At 48.6% G+C, this 18923-nt stretch overlaps 8 protein-coding genes and 1 non-coding gene across 9 annotated transcripts; 3 read left to right on the forward strand and 6 right to left on the reverse strand.

The window, feature by feature from the left end:
- Positions 1-669: 669 nt before the first annotated feature.
- Positions 670-1859, forward strand: FMAN_13213 (putative pectin lyase precursor; the record flags this gene model as incomplete). Its single annotated transcript, XM_041832654.1, has 2 exons — positions 670-1389; positions 1446-1859. The coding sequence occupies 2 exons, from the start codon at positions 670-672 to the stop codon at positions 1857-1859; spliced, it is 1134 nt and encodes a 377-aa protein (XP_041683095.1).
- Positions 1860-2196: 337 nt separating this feature from the next.
- FMAN_13214 (uncharacterized protein) lies at positions 2197-4331 on the reverse strand (the record flags this gene model as incomplete). The annotated part of the gene is made up of 2 exons (XM_041832655.1): positions 2197-4191; positions 4239-4331. 2 exons carry the CDS (start codon positions 4329-4331, stop codon positions 2197-2199), a joined length of 2088 nt encoding a protein of 695 aa, XP_041683096.1.
- Positions 4332-4968: 637 nt separating this feature from the next.
- Positions 4969-6913, reverse strand: FMAN_13215 (uncharacterized protein; the record flags this gene model as incomplete). Its single annotated transcript, XM_041832656.1, has 9 exons — positions 4969-5064; positions 5114-5199; positions 5254-5299; positions 5346-5886; positions 5934-6195; positions 6243-6398; positions 6445-6514; positions 6562-6766; positions 6819-6913. 9 exons carry the CDS (start codon positions 6911-6913, stop codon positions 4969-4971), a joined length of 1557 nt encoding a protein of 518 aa, XP_041683097.1.
- A 1239-nt stretch (positions 6914-8152) lies between these two features.
- FMAN_13216 (uncharacterized protein) lies at positions 8153-10255 on the reverse strand (the record flags this gene model as incomplete). Its single annotated transcript, XM_041832657.1, has 3 exons — positions 8153-9160; positions 9222-9472; positions 9550-10255. The coding sequence occupies 3 exons, from the start codon at positions 10253-10255 to the stop codon at positions 8153-8155; spliced, it is 1965 nt and encodes a 654-aa protein (XP_041683098.1).
- A 375-nt stretch (positions 10256-10630) lies between these two features.
- tRNA lies at positions 10631-10721 on the forward strand. The gene is given in 2 exon segments: positions 10631-10666; positions 10686-10721. It is a non-coding gene; the product is annotated as a tRNA-Pro (tRNA).
- Positions 10722-11718: 997 nt separating this feature from the next.
- Positions 11719-12656, forward strand: FMAN_13217 (uncharacterized protein; the record flags this gene model as incomplete). The annotated part of the gene is made up of 2 exons (XM_041832658.1): positions 11719-12136; positions 12184-12656. 2 exons carry the CDS (start codon positions 11719-11721, stop codon positions 12654-12656), a joined length of 891 nt encoding a protein of 296 aa, XP_041683099.1.
- A 944-nt stretch (positions 12657-13600) lies between these two features.
- On the reverse strand, positions 13601-14857 carry FMAN_13218 (uncharacterized protein; the record flags this gene model as incomplete). Its single annotated transcript, XM_041832659.1, has 4 exons — positions 13601-14030; positions 14079-14302; positions 14349-14377; positions 14425-14857. The coding sequence occupies 4 exons, from the start codon at positions 14855-14857 to the stop codon at positions 13601-13603; spliced, it is 1116 nt and encodes a 371-aa protein (XP_041683100.1).
- A 1478-nt stretch (positions 14858-16335) lies between these two features.
- On the reverse strand, positions 16336-17001 carry FMAN_13219 (uncharacterized protein; the record flags this gene model as incomplete). Its single annotated transcript, XM_041832660.1, has 1 exon — positions 16336-17001. The coding sequence occupies one exon, from the start codon at positions 16999-17001 to the stop codon at positions 16336-16338; it is 666 nt and encodes a 221-aa protein (XP_041683101.1).
- A 1119-nt stretch (positions 17002-18120) lies between these two features.
- FMAN_13220 (uncharacterized protein) lies at positions 18121-18582 on the reverse strand (the record flags this gene model as incomplete). Its single annotated transcript, XM_041832661.1, has 1 exon — positions 18121-18582. One exon carries the CDS (start codon positions 18580-18582, stop codon positions 18121-18123), a length of 462 nt encoding a protein of 153 aa, XP_041683102.1.
- Between the last annotated feature and the right edge of the window lie 341 nt (positions 18583-18923).

Below are 18923 nucleotides of genomic sequence, written 5' to 3' on the forward strand. Positions count from 1 at the left end.
GTGCTGGTGAACCTGCTACTGGCCCACTGTTCTAACCGGGATGCGGCTCCGCCTTCATCAACCTTGATCCTTACTGAAAAGCCATTGACACGACAAAGTGTAAGAGATAGCCATGAAATGCGGCTCAAGTCGATTGTTTTAGTAAAATATAGCTCAATACTCTCAGCCAGTCTTACAATTGGATCATCATCACTTCTGTCGAGACTTGGCATCAAGCTAAAGAAGCTTGATCCCTCCGTTTCAACTTCTCATCATTGAAACGCGCTCCCCACAAAAGACTAACCCTTTAATCCCAAGCTCAACCATGCCACCAAGTTTCAGTTCCCAAAAATACTGCCGACGTTCCACGGAATAAAACAGCGATGCCAAAAGTCCGCCAATAATGATCTGTAGCCACTCTTGGCGTCGTCGGGATGCTAACAACTAGGTCGCGATACGGCCTGTCTCAAGTTTCAAGTTAACAAAACAGGACCATTTTTTTCTGGAAGATTTCTACGGAGTAGGAGAACATATTCTCCGCCGCTTACGGTAACGCCTGCGAGAGAAGTAGCTGGCTGAGATAAATATACCAATGCCTTCCCACTAATTCACCTCTCTATTCCATTTTCTGCTCTTCATTCGTTCGTTTCTTGTTTTATCTTTCCCACATTCTTTTTTCTACTCTTCACCATGAAGTCTCTCTCTCTTCTCTCCGTGGCCGTGGCCGCGCTGGTTTCCAACGTTTCTGCCGCCGGTGTAACCGGCACCCCCGAGGGATTCGCCTCCGAAGTCACAGGCGGCGGTAGTGCCGAGGGCGCGTACCCCAAGTCAACCGATGAGCTGGTCTCTATGCTTGGCGACTCTACCACGCGCGTCATCCTGCTCGACCAGGAGTTCGACTTCACCGGTACCGAGGGCACTGCGTCCGAGCAGGGCTGTGCGCCATGGGGTACAGGCTCGGGCTGCCAGACGGCTATCAACAAGGATGATTGGTGTAACAACTATCAGCCTGATGCCCCCAAGGTCGATGTTAGCTACGATAAGGCGGGCTTGAACCCGATTATCGTCAACTCGGATAAGTCGATTGTTGGTGTTGGTGCGAATGGTGTCATCAAGGGCAAGGGTCTTTACATCAAGGGAACCAAGAATATTATTATTCAGAACATCCATATTACTGAATTGAACCCTCAGTATGTTTGGGGCGGAGACGCTATTACCCTTGATGGCGCTGATCTTGTTTGGATCGATCACGTCACAACCTCCAACATTGGCCGACAGCACATCGTCCTTGGTACCAACGCTGATAATCGAGTCTCCATCACCAACAACCACATCAACGGCGAGAGCCAGTGGTCTGCTACTTGTGACGGACACCAGTACTGGTCTATGTACTTCACCGGTTCCAGCGACGTAAGTCCAAAGCCCCAACCATTTCTGATTTACGCATCCATGCTAACAATCACCAGATGATCACCATGAAGAACAACTACATCACCAAGACCTCCGGCCGCGCCCCCAAGGTCGCCGGAAACACTGTCCTCCACGCCGTCAACAACTACTGGTCCGACAACTCCGGCCACGCCTTCGAGACCAGCGACCAAGCCAAGATTCTCGCAGAGGGCAACCTCTTCCAGGACGTCAAGGCCGCTATCGAGGAGGGATCTACCGGCGCCATCTTTGCCAGCCCTGATGCTTCCGCCAACGCTGCTTGCTCCAGCGGTGTTGGCCACGTCTGCGAGGTTAACCAGTATGACAACTCTGGTTCTCTGTCTGGTACCGATTCTAGCTTCTTCAGCTCTTTCGACGGAAAGGGTGCTGAGGCTAAGCCTGTGTCTTCCGTCACTGGTCTTGCTGCCAGTGCTGGTTTCGGAACCATCTAAATGCCAGTGGCTTTGACGAGGTACTGATTACCTCTGAATCACTAGGGAATAGTGGGGATGTCACTTTCGATGTATATAATGTCGGACTTCCGGGCTTATATTGGCCGGAGTATATAGAAACATGGGTTAATATAGAGACTTTAGTTTCAACATATTTAAGCTCAACAGTGATCCCTAAGACCATAACATAAATGCTACTCACTCTCGTAGGGAGGCTGTGGAAACATAATCTTGAGCGGTTAGCGAAAGCCAGGCTTCAAGCAGACTCCTATATCAAGACTGGCGAAAAGTAAGAGGAAGTTTTATAGTCAATTTCGAGCTCTCATTCTAGCTATCACTATCCAAACAACGACCGCAAGTTATTCTCCTCCATGACATCAATCCAATGTACACTCGCAGCACCCGCCTTCTCCTTATCATACTCATTCCAAATCGTCTGCACCAACGTCTTCGCCACAACAATCGGTCTCGGCGGCAGCAGCGCTTCCAACGCATCAAGCCTCCCAACTATAAAACATCTCGCCTCAACAATCTTCATTCGAGATTCCGTAGCAGTAGATGTAGACAGTCGCTCAATATCTTCGTCTGCCTGGATGAGCTGTCCGATGTAATCTGATAACCCGCAATGCTCAGTGCTCCCGAGGTCAAAAGGTGTTGGCGTCACAAGAGGGCCTTGTGTTTCGGGGCTGGAGGTTGTATCAGAGGGTTCGAAGCGTAGACCGGTGCTGGCGGTGATGCAGAGCAGGGGTTGGGTCATCTTACTACCCGAGTCTGCGGGGAGTTGCTCGATGAGTTTTGTGAGACGGAGACTTAGTGGTGTGATGCATTCTTCCCATGGGATGTGAGCATCTGCTGGACCGGAGAGATTATCGGGTAATCTGAGAAGCACTAGCTCTGGAAATGTTTGGTAGATATGGATAAGGCCAGCGAGACGGTACGCTTCAGCGACGTTGACTAGATGACGGCACGGTGTTTTCTGATCTCCCGTCTCGGTATTCGCAGGTGCCGACTCAAAGTCCAAGCCAAGGAGCTTTTCCTCGAGAGTTTTCGCTTCTTCAATCATGTTTAGTGCAGTAGCGTGATCGCGAGTTGCAAAAGGCCCAGGGTGTTTAACGTGATATCTATAATTACGACAGAGTCTCAACGTCTGAGTCAGAAGTCGTGATACTGTATTCGAAACACCCGTCCAAGGATGCGGCATGTCATCAACGACAGGTTCGGTTGGTGGAGCCGTTGGATATTCGTCTGCGCTGATATCCTCGACTTCTTCGGCCTCGTATGTTATATATGGGTTCGTGTCTGAGACGACGGAGAGTAGTAGCTCACAGTACGTCCAGCTTTTGTTGAAGATATTTAGTAACTTCCGCTCTTCCTCCGACAGACGCCGTTTTTGCTTGTTTATCCGGTGAAGAAGAGCTTTCGCTTCTCTGAGGAACGGTATACCCAACTGCGTCGCGTTCAGCCAACATATGCTGGTCCCTATACAGAACAACCCGTAAATCAGACCCATAGGCACGGTGTCCAGATTCGGTGATGATTTGACAACGCGCAGTTCCGCCTCGATAACATCAGTAGCATTCTTCATCATGGCGATAGAAGTCTTCTTCATATGCGGCATCTTGGATGATAGATACGCCGATGACATGCTCTGCAAACTGGTCGATACAGCTTCCGAAGTTGACCATAAAGTTGTTGCTAGCATGCGATTCGAGTTTGTCGGTGAGTCATACTGCGACCACAAAGAGCAGATATCGCGAAACCAGTATTCAACGAGTTGAGTTGAGAGGTCTGTTATTGGTGGAGGAACGAATAACGTTGAGAAATTCTGCTGCACTGGGAATAGAGCGAGGTCGGTGCTCGTATCAGAAAATGTATCAAATGTCGGTGTCGTTAGATCCAGCGCGTCATGCGTCCATTCAAACTCTGGCATCGGAAGACCCTCAACGGGAAGGTCGAGCGGGAATTGAGATATGAAGTCATCTGTTGGACTCATTTCAGATTCCACAAGCTGAGCATCGTGTTGGGTCTCCAAAGGCTGTGTGTTCAGCATAAATTCGCCAAAAACTCCTTGATTCGCATCGCTGGAGCTATAGACTGAACCAGCGGTGGTGAAGGATGCAGTAGATGCAGTGTCTAGTTGTCGTTTTGGCGGTCTACCACGGCGCTTCTTAGTGCCGCAGGTTTGCTTTGGTGATGTTCGGAATTTGTGGTCGGCGAGTTCAGCTGGTTTTTCATGTTTGGTAGACCATCTCAAACCGCGTTGATACCCTCCACACTGAACGCCTCGCGATATACAAACCTGGCATTCTGGCTTTGCTTCATCGCATTTCAGCTATTCCTTATCAGTCGCGCTCATCCGCCATCCGGAAATTGACTTACGTGTTTAGTCCGGCATGTCAAGCATCCGGATCTCGACCTGACGGGCAGCTTCCGTTTGGCGGTGGACCTGGCACTTGATTCCGGCTCCTCCATGGTGAGTTTATATAGGGTGTGAGCAAGTTTATGGGGCGGGTTGAGATGAGAAAAACGTGCTCAGGCGATTGATGATAAGAATTGAAGTGAAAGTGAACTGGGCTTCCCCGCAGAAGTTCAAGGGCGCGGTGATAAGATTGGTTTAGCGGGAGCCGCGGAATTGGTAAGCTAGATTGTGATTTGTTGGAGACGGGTTTACAACTCCGCAGGGCCGAGAGTTACGTCGCATTGAAGACGGTTTAGGTGTTGGTAGGGCTCGGTAGTTGATCACTGACACTACACTATGAGATCTTGAGTTCTCGCAGTCGGATTGAGTCACCGTTGAGATGACATTGCTCCGGTACAGTTCCGAGCAAGGAGGGCAAAGCTACGGATAACATTGTGTTACTGTACTTTGTTAGTCAGTGGCGATAAGCAGATTCGCTAGGCCTGGGGCGGAGCGATCCGCTACGAGGGAGCTGGAATTTGGTGAACCAATGAAAGACAGTGCGCTTCCGCTAATCCAACTCAACAGCTTTCGGCAAAAGATGCATACGCTGCCGATTACAGAAAGTGGCTGATTGGGAGCAATTTCATCGCAAAGATTCGTTCAAGTCATTAAATGTAAGCTATATAAAGCCCGTTATGGTACCGTCTATCACTCCGTTGGGCTCTCGACCTTCTTTTCTTCCATCGCCAACTCATCCGTGGCTTCGACAATGTCCGGTCGTTCTCCAAGAATCACATCGAGATCCTGTCACAATCATCAGTAATTTTCCAAGGAAGCAAGAAATAAAACTTACCGGGCCCTGGAATGTTTTCTTCCCATACAAGACCCAGTATCCTGTCAGGAAAATGGCAAAGATGCCAATCACAGCCGAAACGTAATCTAAACCTGTCGTCAGCTTGTAATCGGGGGAACAAGGGAAAGGGGGGGATGTACTCATCAAGCTGGCGTCGACTGGTAGAACGGGCGGGAAGCAGAAGAACTAGAAAAGTGTTAGCTTGGCAGTGTTGATGGAGAGGATGGCCTACAATTGATGTGATGAAGACGTAAAGAACGGCAACGTAATTAATGATCAGGCCTCGAACCTTTCCAAACCTCCAAGGTGTATCTGCACTCTGAAACCTCGTTAAAGTATCTCTCCCTCGAATTATAAGTGTTGCAACCGGAATGGCATACGACATGTTCAACAAGATCGTACAGCTCGAAATAAACGCATTGAACGCAACAGTCGGACCGAGATACAACAATCCAAAGATCGCATTAAACACCCAGGTAAGAACAATAGTTCTAATAGGCACTTCCCATCTGGGATGGATGTGGCTAAAGTACTCGTGATACAGAGTACCTTTATCACGAGCCATCGCGTATAGGAGTCGGGAGGCGCTGGTGATCGAGCCGTTGGTCCCATGGATGAAGCAGATTGCTAGCATGAGCGTGAGGAACGTGGTGCCCGCACGGCTGCCGGTTGCTTGAAGGATGAGTTCGACGATAGGCATGCCAGTCGATGTTGCGACGATTCCCGAGAGGTCGGTGAGGCAGAAGAGCATAACGAGGATGAAGATTGTACCGCTGTCCCTCCGTTAGCTTACGGTTTTTGGAGTCGGTGTTTGACTTACGTAGTTCCCCCCACGCCAACAGCGTATACCATTGCCAAAGGCGCATCTCTCGACGGCGTTGGCATCTCCTCCGTCATGTGCAGCACAGCATCGTATCCGATAAGTGACAGCGCTGACTGCAAAAGACCCAAGATCCACGCAATCCCGTCGTTCCAGCCTGTTTCGTTCGCAAATGTCGCAAAGACGAATTCGGGGTCGGTTTTGTCGGATGTCGAGAGAAGGACGACGCTGGCAACGAAAACGCTGAGAATGGACCAGTACACTACAAAGTTAGTCGGAACTTACAGTAGAGGGATTTGGAAGGCTTACGGGCGAGATTGTTCCAGGCACCCAGGATTCTGTTGCCGAAGGTCATGGAGAGAGTGCCGAATGTGAGGACGGCCATGAAGATTAGGTACGTCTTCCACGCTGCTACGACGTAGTTTCCGTTGGAAGCTACGACGCATGCTGCCGAGATGAATTGTGCTACAGATGTTAATTGTCGTGCTCTCAAGCGCGCAGAATTACAAACCTGCGAAGAAACCCTCAGTTGTCACGAGGGTCAGCCATCCAAAAATATTGATGTACCCAACCGCAAAACTCTGTTCTCGTCAACACTCTTCTAGGAATCGCACATCACAAAACTCACCATGACCTTCCTCCACTTCTCAGAAGTCAATGCCCACTGGAAATGATACTGCCCACCAGCAGTCGGCCAAATCGCCGCCAACTCACCCAAACTAGCCGCCAGCGCAAAATTACACAGGACACAGAAGATGAAGCCATACAAGAAGGCAACAGATCCACCAGAAGGAAGAACGATAGATAAACTTCCTGCTAGACAGATCCAAGTGCTGGACTTCACATCAGAACGAGGTTTGGGCAGAGAAGTTGGGAAAGACACACTTGAGAATGGCAAAGGTCATGGCTACCATGGTGATCTTTGATAGGCGAGGCCGAAGATGGCCTTCACCTTGGACATTATGTGTATGTTCTGTCATGGTGATGTTTTAATGAGAGCTATTCACTAAAGCATGGCAATTCTGGAGATTGAAGAGCGAGGTGCTCGACTTGTATATGCCACAAGGCCCAGCCCGTCGGCAAACCCAAAGTTTGCGGGGAAACGCCCCCTTCGCATAATAAAGCTAACGGTTAAACACACCAAGCAGCGCTAGGTACTGTGTATAGGGAGTAGTATGGCGCGGGTCTAATGACTTGATAGGCAGAGTTCCGAGAAAGCTACAGGCGCATCATCGATATAGCCCTAATGTCAACTCAAAACGTAATACCCCAGATTCCCTTGCGCCCGCAAGCAAGCGTTCCAGATCTCGAATCTTAGTATAGAACCACGAGGCGTTGCGCGAACTCCACAAATTCGGTGGTGAAGAAGGAATATCAGACTAAAATTACCGTTTTGAGGTTAGTTTTTTGGTCGAGCCCCCGCAGCACAGAGTTCCAGCCGTGTGAGTATTGGAAGTCCTGATACTGTGATTCATGCGATTTGTCACAAGGGATATGGGGCTTTGATTGGGGGGTTGCTTTTGTCGGAGCGATGTTTGTGGTGGTCGGGCAAGATTGATCGTGGATATCTGAAATGGGTAATTTCTGCCATGATCTACGTCCAGGTGATAATGTACCTGGTAATAATTGTCTAGATGAGACAGATTTGGTACTGGAGGATCGGTATCCGGCTTGGTATCTGAGTTATATCCTTGGCTGGATCGTAAATGTCATTGTGGGTGATAAAATCCGGGGTAATGTGGATCTCGGTGTTTGTTATGATACCGATAGACAAATACTTGCATATCTCAGGCTCAGAGTTCGTATACCCAAGGATTTGCTTGTTTTATCCTCTCGCCGCATTCAATGCTGCGCGCTGTATCCCCATATGTCGTCTTGTATTCCTTAATGGTTATTCCTCGTTTCACAAATAAAAATTAACTTCCAAACCTCTGACACTTTCTTAGATATGTATCAATATGCTTAAACGCTTAGTGGTATAGTTACGTATGCCACACGTTGCAAGAATGGGGGTCCGTTTCTGCCAACGACTAGTCACCAATACCTCATGCCCACTTCTGATATCTTCCCCGGGAGCTCTACCCGCATATCCCTTGCGCTAGTAAAATGTTGGCTAGCAAGCAAGACAAGCTATCCAGCTGTCTTCTTAGCTCTGAATTATCCTGACTGCGCTTAACATCACCATGCCTTTGCGTATGAACAACCTCATGCTTCAGATTCTAGACTATACGAATCCTGTAATTTCCTTCATCCTCAACATACTCTTCGCAAGGTATATCTTGTCTACTCTGTGGTCCTCGGTCTGCCAGTGTTCGATGTTCACTGTCAACAGGATAACACTCGTCGACAAGCCCACATCGCTCAAAGGCACCATGTTCTCCAATCACAGGTCGAAGAACTAAATATGTAGCGGAAAAGCAGTCCTCCCCCGAAGATGAGGAATGTATCTTGCGGGGTTGGATGGTCTCTGTGCCAAGGTGCAGTACGTAGTACAGGCCAAACTGGAGGCTGCTGACATCAAATCCGCGGAACGTAACATAACACCTATAACTCTCTGTTACATCGTCCTCTCTGCGCAGAACCGGGCGCGACTCGTGGTCAATGATTTGTACACGGCCCATATTGCCTTTGATCAGGATATGACCGCCAGTGACTGACCCTGTGGGATCACTGCTGCCACGAGTCGTCGAGATAGTGAGAATTTCTGACTGGGGAGTAAATATGGCAGGCGCATTTGACCAAAACACGGGGCCATCGATTGATGCCCATGACCAACTCGGAGCCCTGTATTGCGGCCTTGGATTCTTGGTATGGTATGTGTACCACGCGAGCTGGCGATGAATGTCGCTGTTGTTCCAAACACCAGCCAGGTATCCCGGATTTCCGAGATGCGGCTGTAGCCATTTCGCGATACCGGACAAGGCGGGTAATCGATCATTCGCCTTCGTCATATCGCGAGAGGTATAGTGGGTAACGAGGCCTGACCAAAGCCGAAACGGGTCTGGACGAATACGACTTGCATTTACTTTCATATCTCGGCTCAACAGATGTTTGGCGCTGTCAAAGTCTTCTGCAAACTTTGCTTTTCCGTCGTGTCTGATGGTATTAGGAAGCCCGTCAGGAAAGACCTCACAAGCGCAAAGATGATCGCACTCCCAGAAGACCTGGCTTTTGGCGAAGTGGATAGTTCTTTTCGACATCAGCCACTCTTGATATACCCATGCACGCTGGGTGATTGTCAGAATCTCATCAAACGGACGTTGTTACAGAATTAGGGGAATCCCTCACCGTCTGTAGAGGGGAGCGGTTGACTTCCTTCAGGAATAGGTCTTGGTCAGCAAAGATGTCAATGACATCCCCTCGCACGTTTTTCACGACACATTGGCCGTACAATCCCTGACGTCTGAAGAACATTCCTCCACTGCTGTCTCGTGACGCTGCCGCGGCAAGGTTGCAATCTGCCTCGGTATACACTCTGTGCATCAGAGCTGCTTCTCTAGCCCAATCTTCCTGATCGTTTTGCACGATGCATAGACTATCTATCCAGAGGTAACGATATCTAGGTTTCTCGTTGCAGCGACGGCATCTTGAAATGTTTGCGGTAGATTATAGACGCCGCTATACAGACTTTGCAGATTTTCTTTCGTGGCGCAGATCAGTTGCTTCTTTCCCCAGCAGTGGCTGAGCGTTAGGTAAGGGCTTTTTGGTAAGCTGAAAGCTGTCTCAATGAGCCGTGGCGTACTTGTTGATTCGGGGTGTCCCAAATCGAGTAGTCGAGTTGGGTACCATAGTCCTGCGACACCAGTCCGTAGACCGCGATCTAGGTGTTTTTGCTTACATTGACTGATCCAGTGTTTCATCAGACCCCAAGCAGTACGCGAGTCGCTCGAAGGACTCTCTCGCAACGACACAGGGCTCGCGACGGAGCCATGGTCAAGGTCTAGCTGCATAAGAACTAAGTTGGTTGATTCTCGGAACGGGCCTTCCAAACCTTTCGTTGCCGCATTGAATTCTAAACAGACCCCGACACTTGGGAGCTCATGAGAAATAGCGAGCTTTATCCATATTAGGAAAGAATCGAGAGACTCTTCCAAAGGCCAGGCTATATTCTTCCGAGTTTCGAGATCAAGCTTCTCGAGGTGAGCAGCCATTCCAGGTGGAAGCGCATCGTGCAGCAATGTACAGACATTGCAGCCTTGTTCAACCGCCTGCATCCAGTCTCGTTGAGTAAGATGGTGGGTCTTTGAACTGGGGAGGGAGGGATCGCGCTTATTAGCGACCGTCCAGGAAAAGGACTCTCTACATACGTCACACAGGTTCATCCTAAGATGTAGATGAGTTTCAGTGTGATGAAACCCTGTGTTTTCCAATGTATATAGCTTGTTGAAATGAATATTTAATTACAAGAAACTTGTGTCCCTTGGCGTCAACGTTACATCTGCGGTTGACACGTGGTGCCATTAGATTTACACACTCTAATGGAGAAAACAAATCTGAGACGCATGCTAGAATTTTTATGTAACGAAATGCATGTCTCTGCTAAGCACTAGGACAAAGCGCTTTTGAAAGAGACGAGCGATATAGTTATTATTGAATCTGAGTTATTTGGTTTTCTGTCTTGTTTCTGGTACAGTTCATGATTGTAATTTTGTGCCACCGAAGCCAGTACTCCTCAGCAAGTTCTTCAGAACTTGACCGGTCTGGTGGTCTAGTGGTATGATTCTCGCTTAGGGAAAACCCTACAGCATTGCTTGCGAGAGGTCCCGGGTTCAATCCCCGGCCAGACCCTTTCTTTTGCTCTGCGCACGTCCTCGCGAAGTTTGCTTTTTGCTTTTTGCTTTACTGTTGTGGAGACGTGTTTTTCTTCTCCGATGTGGTGGGGTTGGTAGACCTCGGATGGAATTGTTACCCTACACCTACTCATGGAATGAACTTGTTTAATGCTTCTCCAAGACCTCTGACTATATATGTATTATGACACTCAAGCATGGAATTTTAATATCCTTCCTATTTCATTTGTTTTTAACGCATCTGCGACGTTATCGCTGAACGGCTCTTGTTAAAACGTTCTCCGTGTCATTGCAACACCATCATTCTGGATCACCGAATTTGGATACCCCAAAGAATCAGGATTGAGACACAATAGGTCCATTGAGTGCCACATATTCAAGCAAGGTGGAACCCATCATAGCCTTACAGATGTTGGTTGATCATACACAAATTCGTTGACACCAGACTTCAAACGACGTCATTCGGCTGACAAAAGTTATGAAGGGTCCAAGGGACCATGATGGTGCCTGATTCTAGACGGTCATCACTCCATCATGATTTGCTGACCTCAGGGCCACCAGGAACTGACGTACTGATTGCCGAGACGAAAATGTCCGGATCTGTCGATGGACCCTCTTAATCTTGATTGTCAGGGCTTTGGGCATGATCGGCAAGCCACAGTATCTCTTCGCGGTAACTTCATACCAGCCCCAAACTGTAAACTCTTAAACTCCATAGCAGATATTCATGAAAGAACGCAATTCACGTCAGTGGCTCTAAATAAATCGTTGGTTCAACGATGATGCTATGTCATCTCATGATATGATGGTTGATTGATCAGAAGATCGACAATATGACGATAACTTCAACTGTCGCATGAGGCAAATCCCAACTTTATTCTGAGTTTTCAGGCTACAAGGAATTTTATAAATGTCTGCGAGTCGCCTTCGTGCTGGATCAGCATCTTCACACCACGCTGAACAAAATTGCCAACTATATCGTCCAAAATTCCATCATGAAAATCTTCTTCATCGCCGCTGCAGCTCTCATGAGCAGCGCTTTTGCTGCACCAGCTCCAGGCACAGCCCTCGTCAAGAAATCATCTCATCATATAGACACTATTCCATACAATGGCCTTCCCAGTGTCAAAGTCGACCTCGATGCTCTTCGCGCTGAGCAGAAGGCAGGACAAACCGCTACCACGAATGTAAAAGTCAAGAGGTCCTCCAAAGCTACATCTAAGAAGAAGAAGACATCAAAGAAGACTTCTGCTAAGGCGTCGGCGAAGCACACCAAGTCTGGAAAGAAGCCCAAGACCACCCATTCCAAGAGATTGCTCAAGTCTTCGTCGACCGGCTTCAAGAACGGTCAGGATCTTGTTGATTCCTTGGATAGTCTTGTTGCTCAGATCACCGCCCGAGGTGACAGAATCAGTATGTGTCCTACTGTTCATAAGCACAATATGTACTAACACCATCAGATGGAACACTGCTCAGAGTTCAAGCTGGAACAGAGACTCGCAGCAAAGGCACCACCGACGCCATCAAAGAAATCATCCAAATCCGCGCTGCCGTCTCCGGCGCCCTAACTAGACTCTCCACTACCAAGAACCTCAAACTCACCAGCGATCAACGCGAAGATGTCCTCACTCTAGTCGAAGAACTCGTGCAAGAACTCCTTGACATCGTCAACGACCTTCTCGAGACGCTTGGTCTAAAGCTCAGCCTGAAAGCATCACTCAACCCCCTTATGAACATGCTGAGCGACTTCCTAGGCGGCCTTGCAGTGACTGATGGCAAGCTTACGCCAGAGTTGCGCCAGCGCTTGGGGGATTTGATTAGAGCTCAGATCAACGGTGATGATACGCGGGGGTTTGATGCGCTTGGAAGTGGGATTGAGAATCCGCTTTTGCGTCTTCATGGGTCTTTGAAGACCAGTGTCGGATCAAACTAGTATGGCAGGGATACTGTCATTCGTTTAAGTGCTGGGATGTTGATAGCGGGAGTTTGACTTTCCATGGCGTTCGGTGTTTACTACCTGTTGGTTCTATTATCATACCGCTCCTTTAGCGATTGTTTATAGTTGTAGCTATACCAGGATCCTATACTAGCTCTCCAATGCTAACATCATATCACTACACTTGGCTCTTCTCTTCGGACACCATTCCCAATCTTTCAGTAGTTCGCGTTCGGTTATAACCAGTCAAGTCCCCTATTCCCGCTTCTTCAATCGGAGCCAAGCCGTACGCACGAGCCCAGCCTCCTCGTAACACAACCAACAGGCGGTGAAGCACTTCACCCCACGGATATACGGGAGCCCGGTGATTGGTGCATCACATCTTATCCATTTCGAGCATACTATACATACTCTGCGGAGTAGGCGTTCATGATTACCCCAGAAATATGTCAGCAATGTACAGGGGTTACTATCGACATGGATTTGTTGATAAGAGTTCCATTTTCGGGATGTGATCGTCGTATCAGACGACAACCTTCACCCGGCTCGGGACATATACGTACGCGAAGGTCTGAGGGTATTTGAATTCAGGGAGGGTGTATAAGCTTCCCCGGATGAACTTTGTTGACAAGACAAGTGATGCGACTGGTTTGTTGGTTTGAACTACGGATGAAGGTGAAACGGTGAGCCTGATGTTTTTACTCGCGATGTGACGTTGCATGCGCTCGCCTTTTGCTCGGGTTGGGCATAAAGTCGTACTGGATCTCGTTTAGTTCTGGCACCTTTGGGAGGTCCCGAAGGTTTGGAATCATCCATCCTTGCCAAGGTGACACTCAAAGAATTCACGCAGACAAGACCGAGGCAAGTGTCGGAAAAAAGAAATCGTATACGCTATTATTGAAAGACAATGTCATGCTAGCTATGGACGATCTAGACCATCTCTAGGTTCTGCAATCAAAAACATACTCCGCATATCGAGAGTATCTCCCCAACGTAGCATGGTGAAACAAATTCCCAGTCAAACAATCAAATAGCGCAATGACATAAGTACGCTGCTTGTCGTTCAACGCAGGATCACGCATGAACCTCTCTGACTCGGCGTAGTACTTCTTCTCGACGTCGAAGCTCATAGTTCTAGTGATAGTCTTTGCCAAATGCGGCGGTACACACATGAGTTTTTCAATGACGTGCACTGCGTTGACGACGGAGCCGTTGATGGTGCGCGCCTCGTAGATCTCCTTGTCGTAGGAGTAGAGATCGTTTATGAGGATGGAGTGCTGCACGTAGAGGTCTTCTAGCTCGGCAAAGGGAGCGGTTTCCTCGGGCGTCTGGCGAACACCGCTTCCAAATCGAATAGCAGCGATCATGAAGCTGAAGGTGGTTAGTATATACTGATGGGACTTGGAGGACGGAACTCACGGTTTTGCAATATCGTGGCGGCGGTAGTCCAAGTACTCGGCTAACGTTGCGTATTTATCTTGCTTGAATGGTGACTTCTTGCGGCCTGCATTGACAAACAGACCAATAGCTCGAAGAAGACCAGGTCCAAGAATGGGATCGCATTTTAGGACCTCTGTGAAGTATCGTTTCATGTGTTTGTTCTTGGGTACCATCGTCACGAAATCATCACAAACTGTTGCGTCCTAGAGGGGGTCAGTTCTGTAAAAGCATATTGTCTGTTCAGCTTACATCTTGTGTTGCACCGCGCTCCATAACATCTAGATACGTGTCAGTGAGATCGAGGTTGAGTGAGATGTTAACATACCATCGTGGAAAAACAAAAGCAAAAGAGCCTGCGTCAGCAATTCTATTCGGGTCGGCGATGACGATGGGTAGAGGTAAACAGCGCATGAAACCGCATCTTCAACGAGCTCGTCAATCTTCCCCTTTCGACGCTCATCCATAAACTCCACAGGTAGAGCTCCCCTCTCAGACGCTTTGTCGGCACTGATTCGATTCACCAAGTCCCGTCCAGCTGCTTCACCCCGTACCCACCATTTGGACTGCCTTGTCCACGGGAGAGAAGTATGCCAAGGCACGTTCAGCTGCTCGGGATACAGCGTCAGAGGAGCATCCTCAGGGACGTTTCTCTCTCTGAACAGAGAAGCAAAGTCAAGGTCTGGCGGTCCAAGAGTGTCTGGCCCAACGGGGTCAAAAGCACGGACCAGAGGTCTGATGGGCAAATCTTTGTGAGGCATTGTGTATGTGAATATGAAGAAGAAGAAGCTTGGATAACGGATCTACCCAGAACTTCCCGCGAGGAATTGCGCCACCGTAGGATTTATGTTCTTTTTCTCGATTGCCGCGGCGGTGAACGGACCATGAACTGACGACGGCAGCATCGGTTCGGGACGACTCCATAACGGCTACAACGGGTCAGGGGCTCTTAACAAGTGAAGCCTACAAGGATGTCATAAACCACCCAACAGCTCTGCATCCAGGGTGTTTGTCCTTTTGGCTGATATCGTTTTCCTGCTTGCTAGCTCGGCACGTGATGACCCATTGCTTGGTGTGATTCGATGGGAGTGCCGGCATGCGCATGGGTGATGTGATAAGACCCGGCGGTTTTCTGGCGACAAGACATGCGCGTGGAGTCATGCAGAGTAACATTCACCATACTTGACTTGCAGTAAGACCTAGCAAGCGAGACTGCAATCATACCATAGCCCACGGTCCTGAATGACATGTGCTGAAGACCCCTGGACCAACGACACGGGTCGTATACCCACTTCGGGCGCAGTCAACGTGGTTACGAAAATACTACGCTGCTCCATCCAAAAGCAACCCAAGGATCCGGCTAAGTGGATGACACAATGCAGATCAGGATCCCCTGAAACGCTTGCAGTGATTGCCTCGACTGATAATAACTCGTCCACTGTCAGGTCAAGCGGAGCAAAAGCTACTGACATGCCTAATTCCCGCAAAAGCCAAGGGTGCCATGCATCTCAACGTCGTAGCACTACAACACTAAAGCACATTGAGTGCTAGAGCCAACAGCTCGGGTACGCTCATGATGTTTTTCTCTTATTTGCCTGCCTAGAACAGACTTTCGGCGCCCCCCACCTGTTGGTTGCTGCAGAACAAAATCCCTGGGAAGTTTGACAAGGGGGAATTGACACGTAATGGGGCTAGAGAAATTTAGTTTCAACGGTCGCATCATTTACCCCGGCATTGCTCGACCGTTGGATGTGACGGTTGACGGGGCATGGACCATGATAGACGGAGGAAACGACCCGTTGTCAAATGTGAATCCTTGGGTGTCATCCGAGGTACGTGCGAGCTTTATGCAAGAGGTTGCATAAAACAGTAATATCGGCAAAATAATGGGGTTAGCCTGTCACAATTGCATGTTGGGTTCAGGATTTAATACTATTACTCAATTCATGCTAGACTACCTCTGCCAATACCTAGACCTAGGTTACTTATCCCAATGGACATGCCTCTCAGGAGACTATCCCAGACATATACCAGATCCCATAGCACCTCATGTAGACTAACACCACAAGTACCGGCCGAGAGAATATTCTTGAAGGAGCATTACCATGCTGCAACTCCAAAGTCCAAAGCAAATCCTGTACCGTGAACAAACACAATCGTCTCAACAAGAAAACATTCCCGAAGGAGCGTCTTCGCGCTACAACCTCAGACAAAAAGAAGTCCCAATATTGCAAGACATCTAGTTGCCAGGTTTGAAGAAAGCGGGCATGTCGTCGTCAGATTCGTCGCCGACTTTCCCCCAGAAGACAGCGGAGGAAAGGATGCGGTCGTTGTAAGCAGTAAGGCGTTTCTCATTGTCATAGATGGGACCGTTGAACTTGGTCTTCTGGAAGGTCTCAAACTTGGGGAGCTGGTAGACGTTGGCCTTGGCGCCAAAAGACTCTTTTGAGGAAACAGAGCGCTCATCTTCAGATGAGTCGTTGGACTCGTTGACAACATCCGACTCGTCAATGTCATCCAACCAGTTGTGGACGGCGTCGTTGAGAGCGGCCGCAGCTCGACGCTGGATTCCTTCCTCGGTCCAGTAGTCATCGATGATGCAGGCTTGGAGTTCATTGACCATTTCGTCAGTTGCCTCGACAGTGACTCGGACGTCAGACTTTACTTGGACGTTAGACTTGGGCTGAAGGGTGGCCTTGATGGCTTTCTTCTGGGTATCCAGGTCGATCCAGACATCGTTATCATCGAGGTGATCAGAAGCTCGATCATCTTCCTCGGCCATGTCGGAAAGGGCCTCGACAAGGTTGATACGACCGGGAATACCGTAGTCCTTGAGATGGACACCGCCGGGACCGAGCTCGCGGTTACGAACCACGGTCTTCTTGGTGGTAAACCACGAGAGCATGGTGAGGGATATTAGAGTTGTTGATAATAAGTGTTTTCGTTGGTAAGGGGTGTCGTTGATGCTAAGAGTCGGAGTGTTGTCGTGTGAGGTGACAGAGTGAGATGGTGATGAGAGCTGTTGATAATGAGAGTTGTCTCTAAGGTAAGACTTGCTGTTGATGGAAAAATTGGGAGTGTTGTGATGAAGGTTGATGGAGAGGGAGATGATGGGAGAGGAAGTGCTCTTGTGTAAGTTGATAGAAGTGAGATGAAGATGAAGATGAAGATGAAGATGAGAGGCAAAGTGCTCTGATGTAAGTTGAGAGAGGTGAAGGGATGAAAGTAGAAGTATTGTTATGTATGTAGAAGGGTTGTGATGTAAGTTGATGAAGAATGAGATGAGATATTAAAGAAATATCTCAGCTCAAGAGTCTTACCGGGTTTGTAGAAAGAAGAGTTTCAGAACTCCCGGCTTGGAGCGAGCGAATTCTCTTAGTCGGGAGATTCTCCTCCTCGTCTGGCAGTGTAACACCAAACCGCACATCATGGCATGTGAACACTATCTAGCACTGCCAGATCGTTTTCCATTTAGTCAATGTAATCACTGCTCGAGGTAGCTGCCTGGAAGGGAAGTTCATTAACTTGAAGGATGTAAGTGCTTCAACCAATGTGAGCTTTTGCCAAGGCCCAAAGAGGTAGTGATACAGTGGTATGCGTTGGTGGAGCTGGAAAACATTGCTAGGAACACATGACGAACGTCATAGGCTTCAACTTGCAGTGGCGTAAGTAGTACGAACACGATTTGTTCGCGGACCTGACGCGTCTGTAAGTGTAGGTACGCCCTAAGAGTGGAACAGCAGCCGAACAGCCTTGTGGATATGACTTCATAGATAGGGAACTCTATAATATGGAGTTTCAAGGGTTGGTTATCAGGAAGATTCTGGAGTTAGCAGTCATATACGATATCAAGATATAGATCAATTTCAGGGAAGAGTATTAATCTGAAGGACATAAATATATATCTAGTCACAATTCAGAAGTCTCAGGGCAAGTTCTCAGTGTTTGTATTCGACTGCATATCCACTTCACGATCAAAAGCCATACTGGTAACATCCCATAGTGCCAATTCCACCATCCTCCCTCACAGAACCTTCTTCTGGTCCTCCAACCGGTACTGCTCAATCATCGATTCAGGGACCCTGACTCTTCCCCGTGGCGCAATCTTCATACCATGCTCATCCCTCATCATCGCCCAAGTAATGCCCCGTCCACCCTCCGCCTGAATCTCATAAACCGCGTTAATCCGATACGCAAAGTCGTAGCCCTCGAAATCCACGTCCTTCTCATTGTACTCTTTGTTTCCCAGCCCATCTTCAGGCAGTGGCGCGTCGCCGGGGTTTCTCGTGACAGCTTCGTTGACGGGGCAGATGTGAGTTATGGCGGAGTGGGGAGCAGTGCGGTAGAACCAGATGCGTTTGATGCCGGCCATGTTGTACTTGCGGAACTCGTAGGTCTTAGTGCCGTCGATGATTTGTTTCATGTAGGGGTCGTTCATGGCGAGGATCATATCGCTGCGCTTGGGGGCTTTGCTGGGAGAGGACATGGTTGCGGTGGGTTGGTGGTGATGAGGCGAGGAAGCGCTGAGCTGAAGGCGATATTTATTTATGAGGTGAGCCTAAAGTTAGAATAGACTTAGGGAACGTGTTGTTTATGGTTAGGTGACAGCCAGAAGTTCGATTGGATGGCAGTGTCAGCAGCCGGCAGAATACATCGGTTTACCAGCGATAGGAGCAATGATGAGAGATTGGCTACATGATCTCATAAAATACATACCTTGGCTATTTCAGCAGGTATGTTATGCGTGAAGCGCGTCTAGAAGGATGAGGAGTGCTTTATTGATAAGAAGTGCCATCTAAACTCACATTTCTGAGTTCAGAGTGTAAA

This window comes from Fusarium mangiferae (genome assembly GCF_900044065.1).
Source record: "Fusarium mangiferae strain MRC7560 genome assembly, contig: FMAN_scaffold007, whole genome shotgun sequence".
NCBI classification, from domain to species: domain Eukaryota; kingdom Fungi; phylum Ascomycota; class Sordariomycetes; order Hypocreales; family Nectriaceae; genus Fusarium; species Fusarium mangiferae.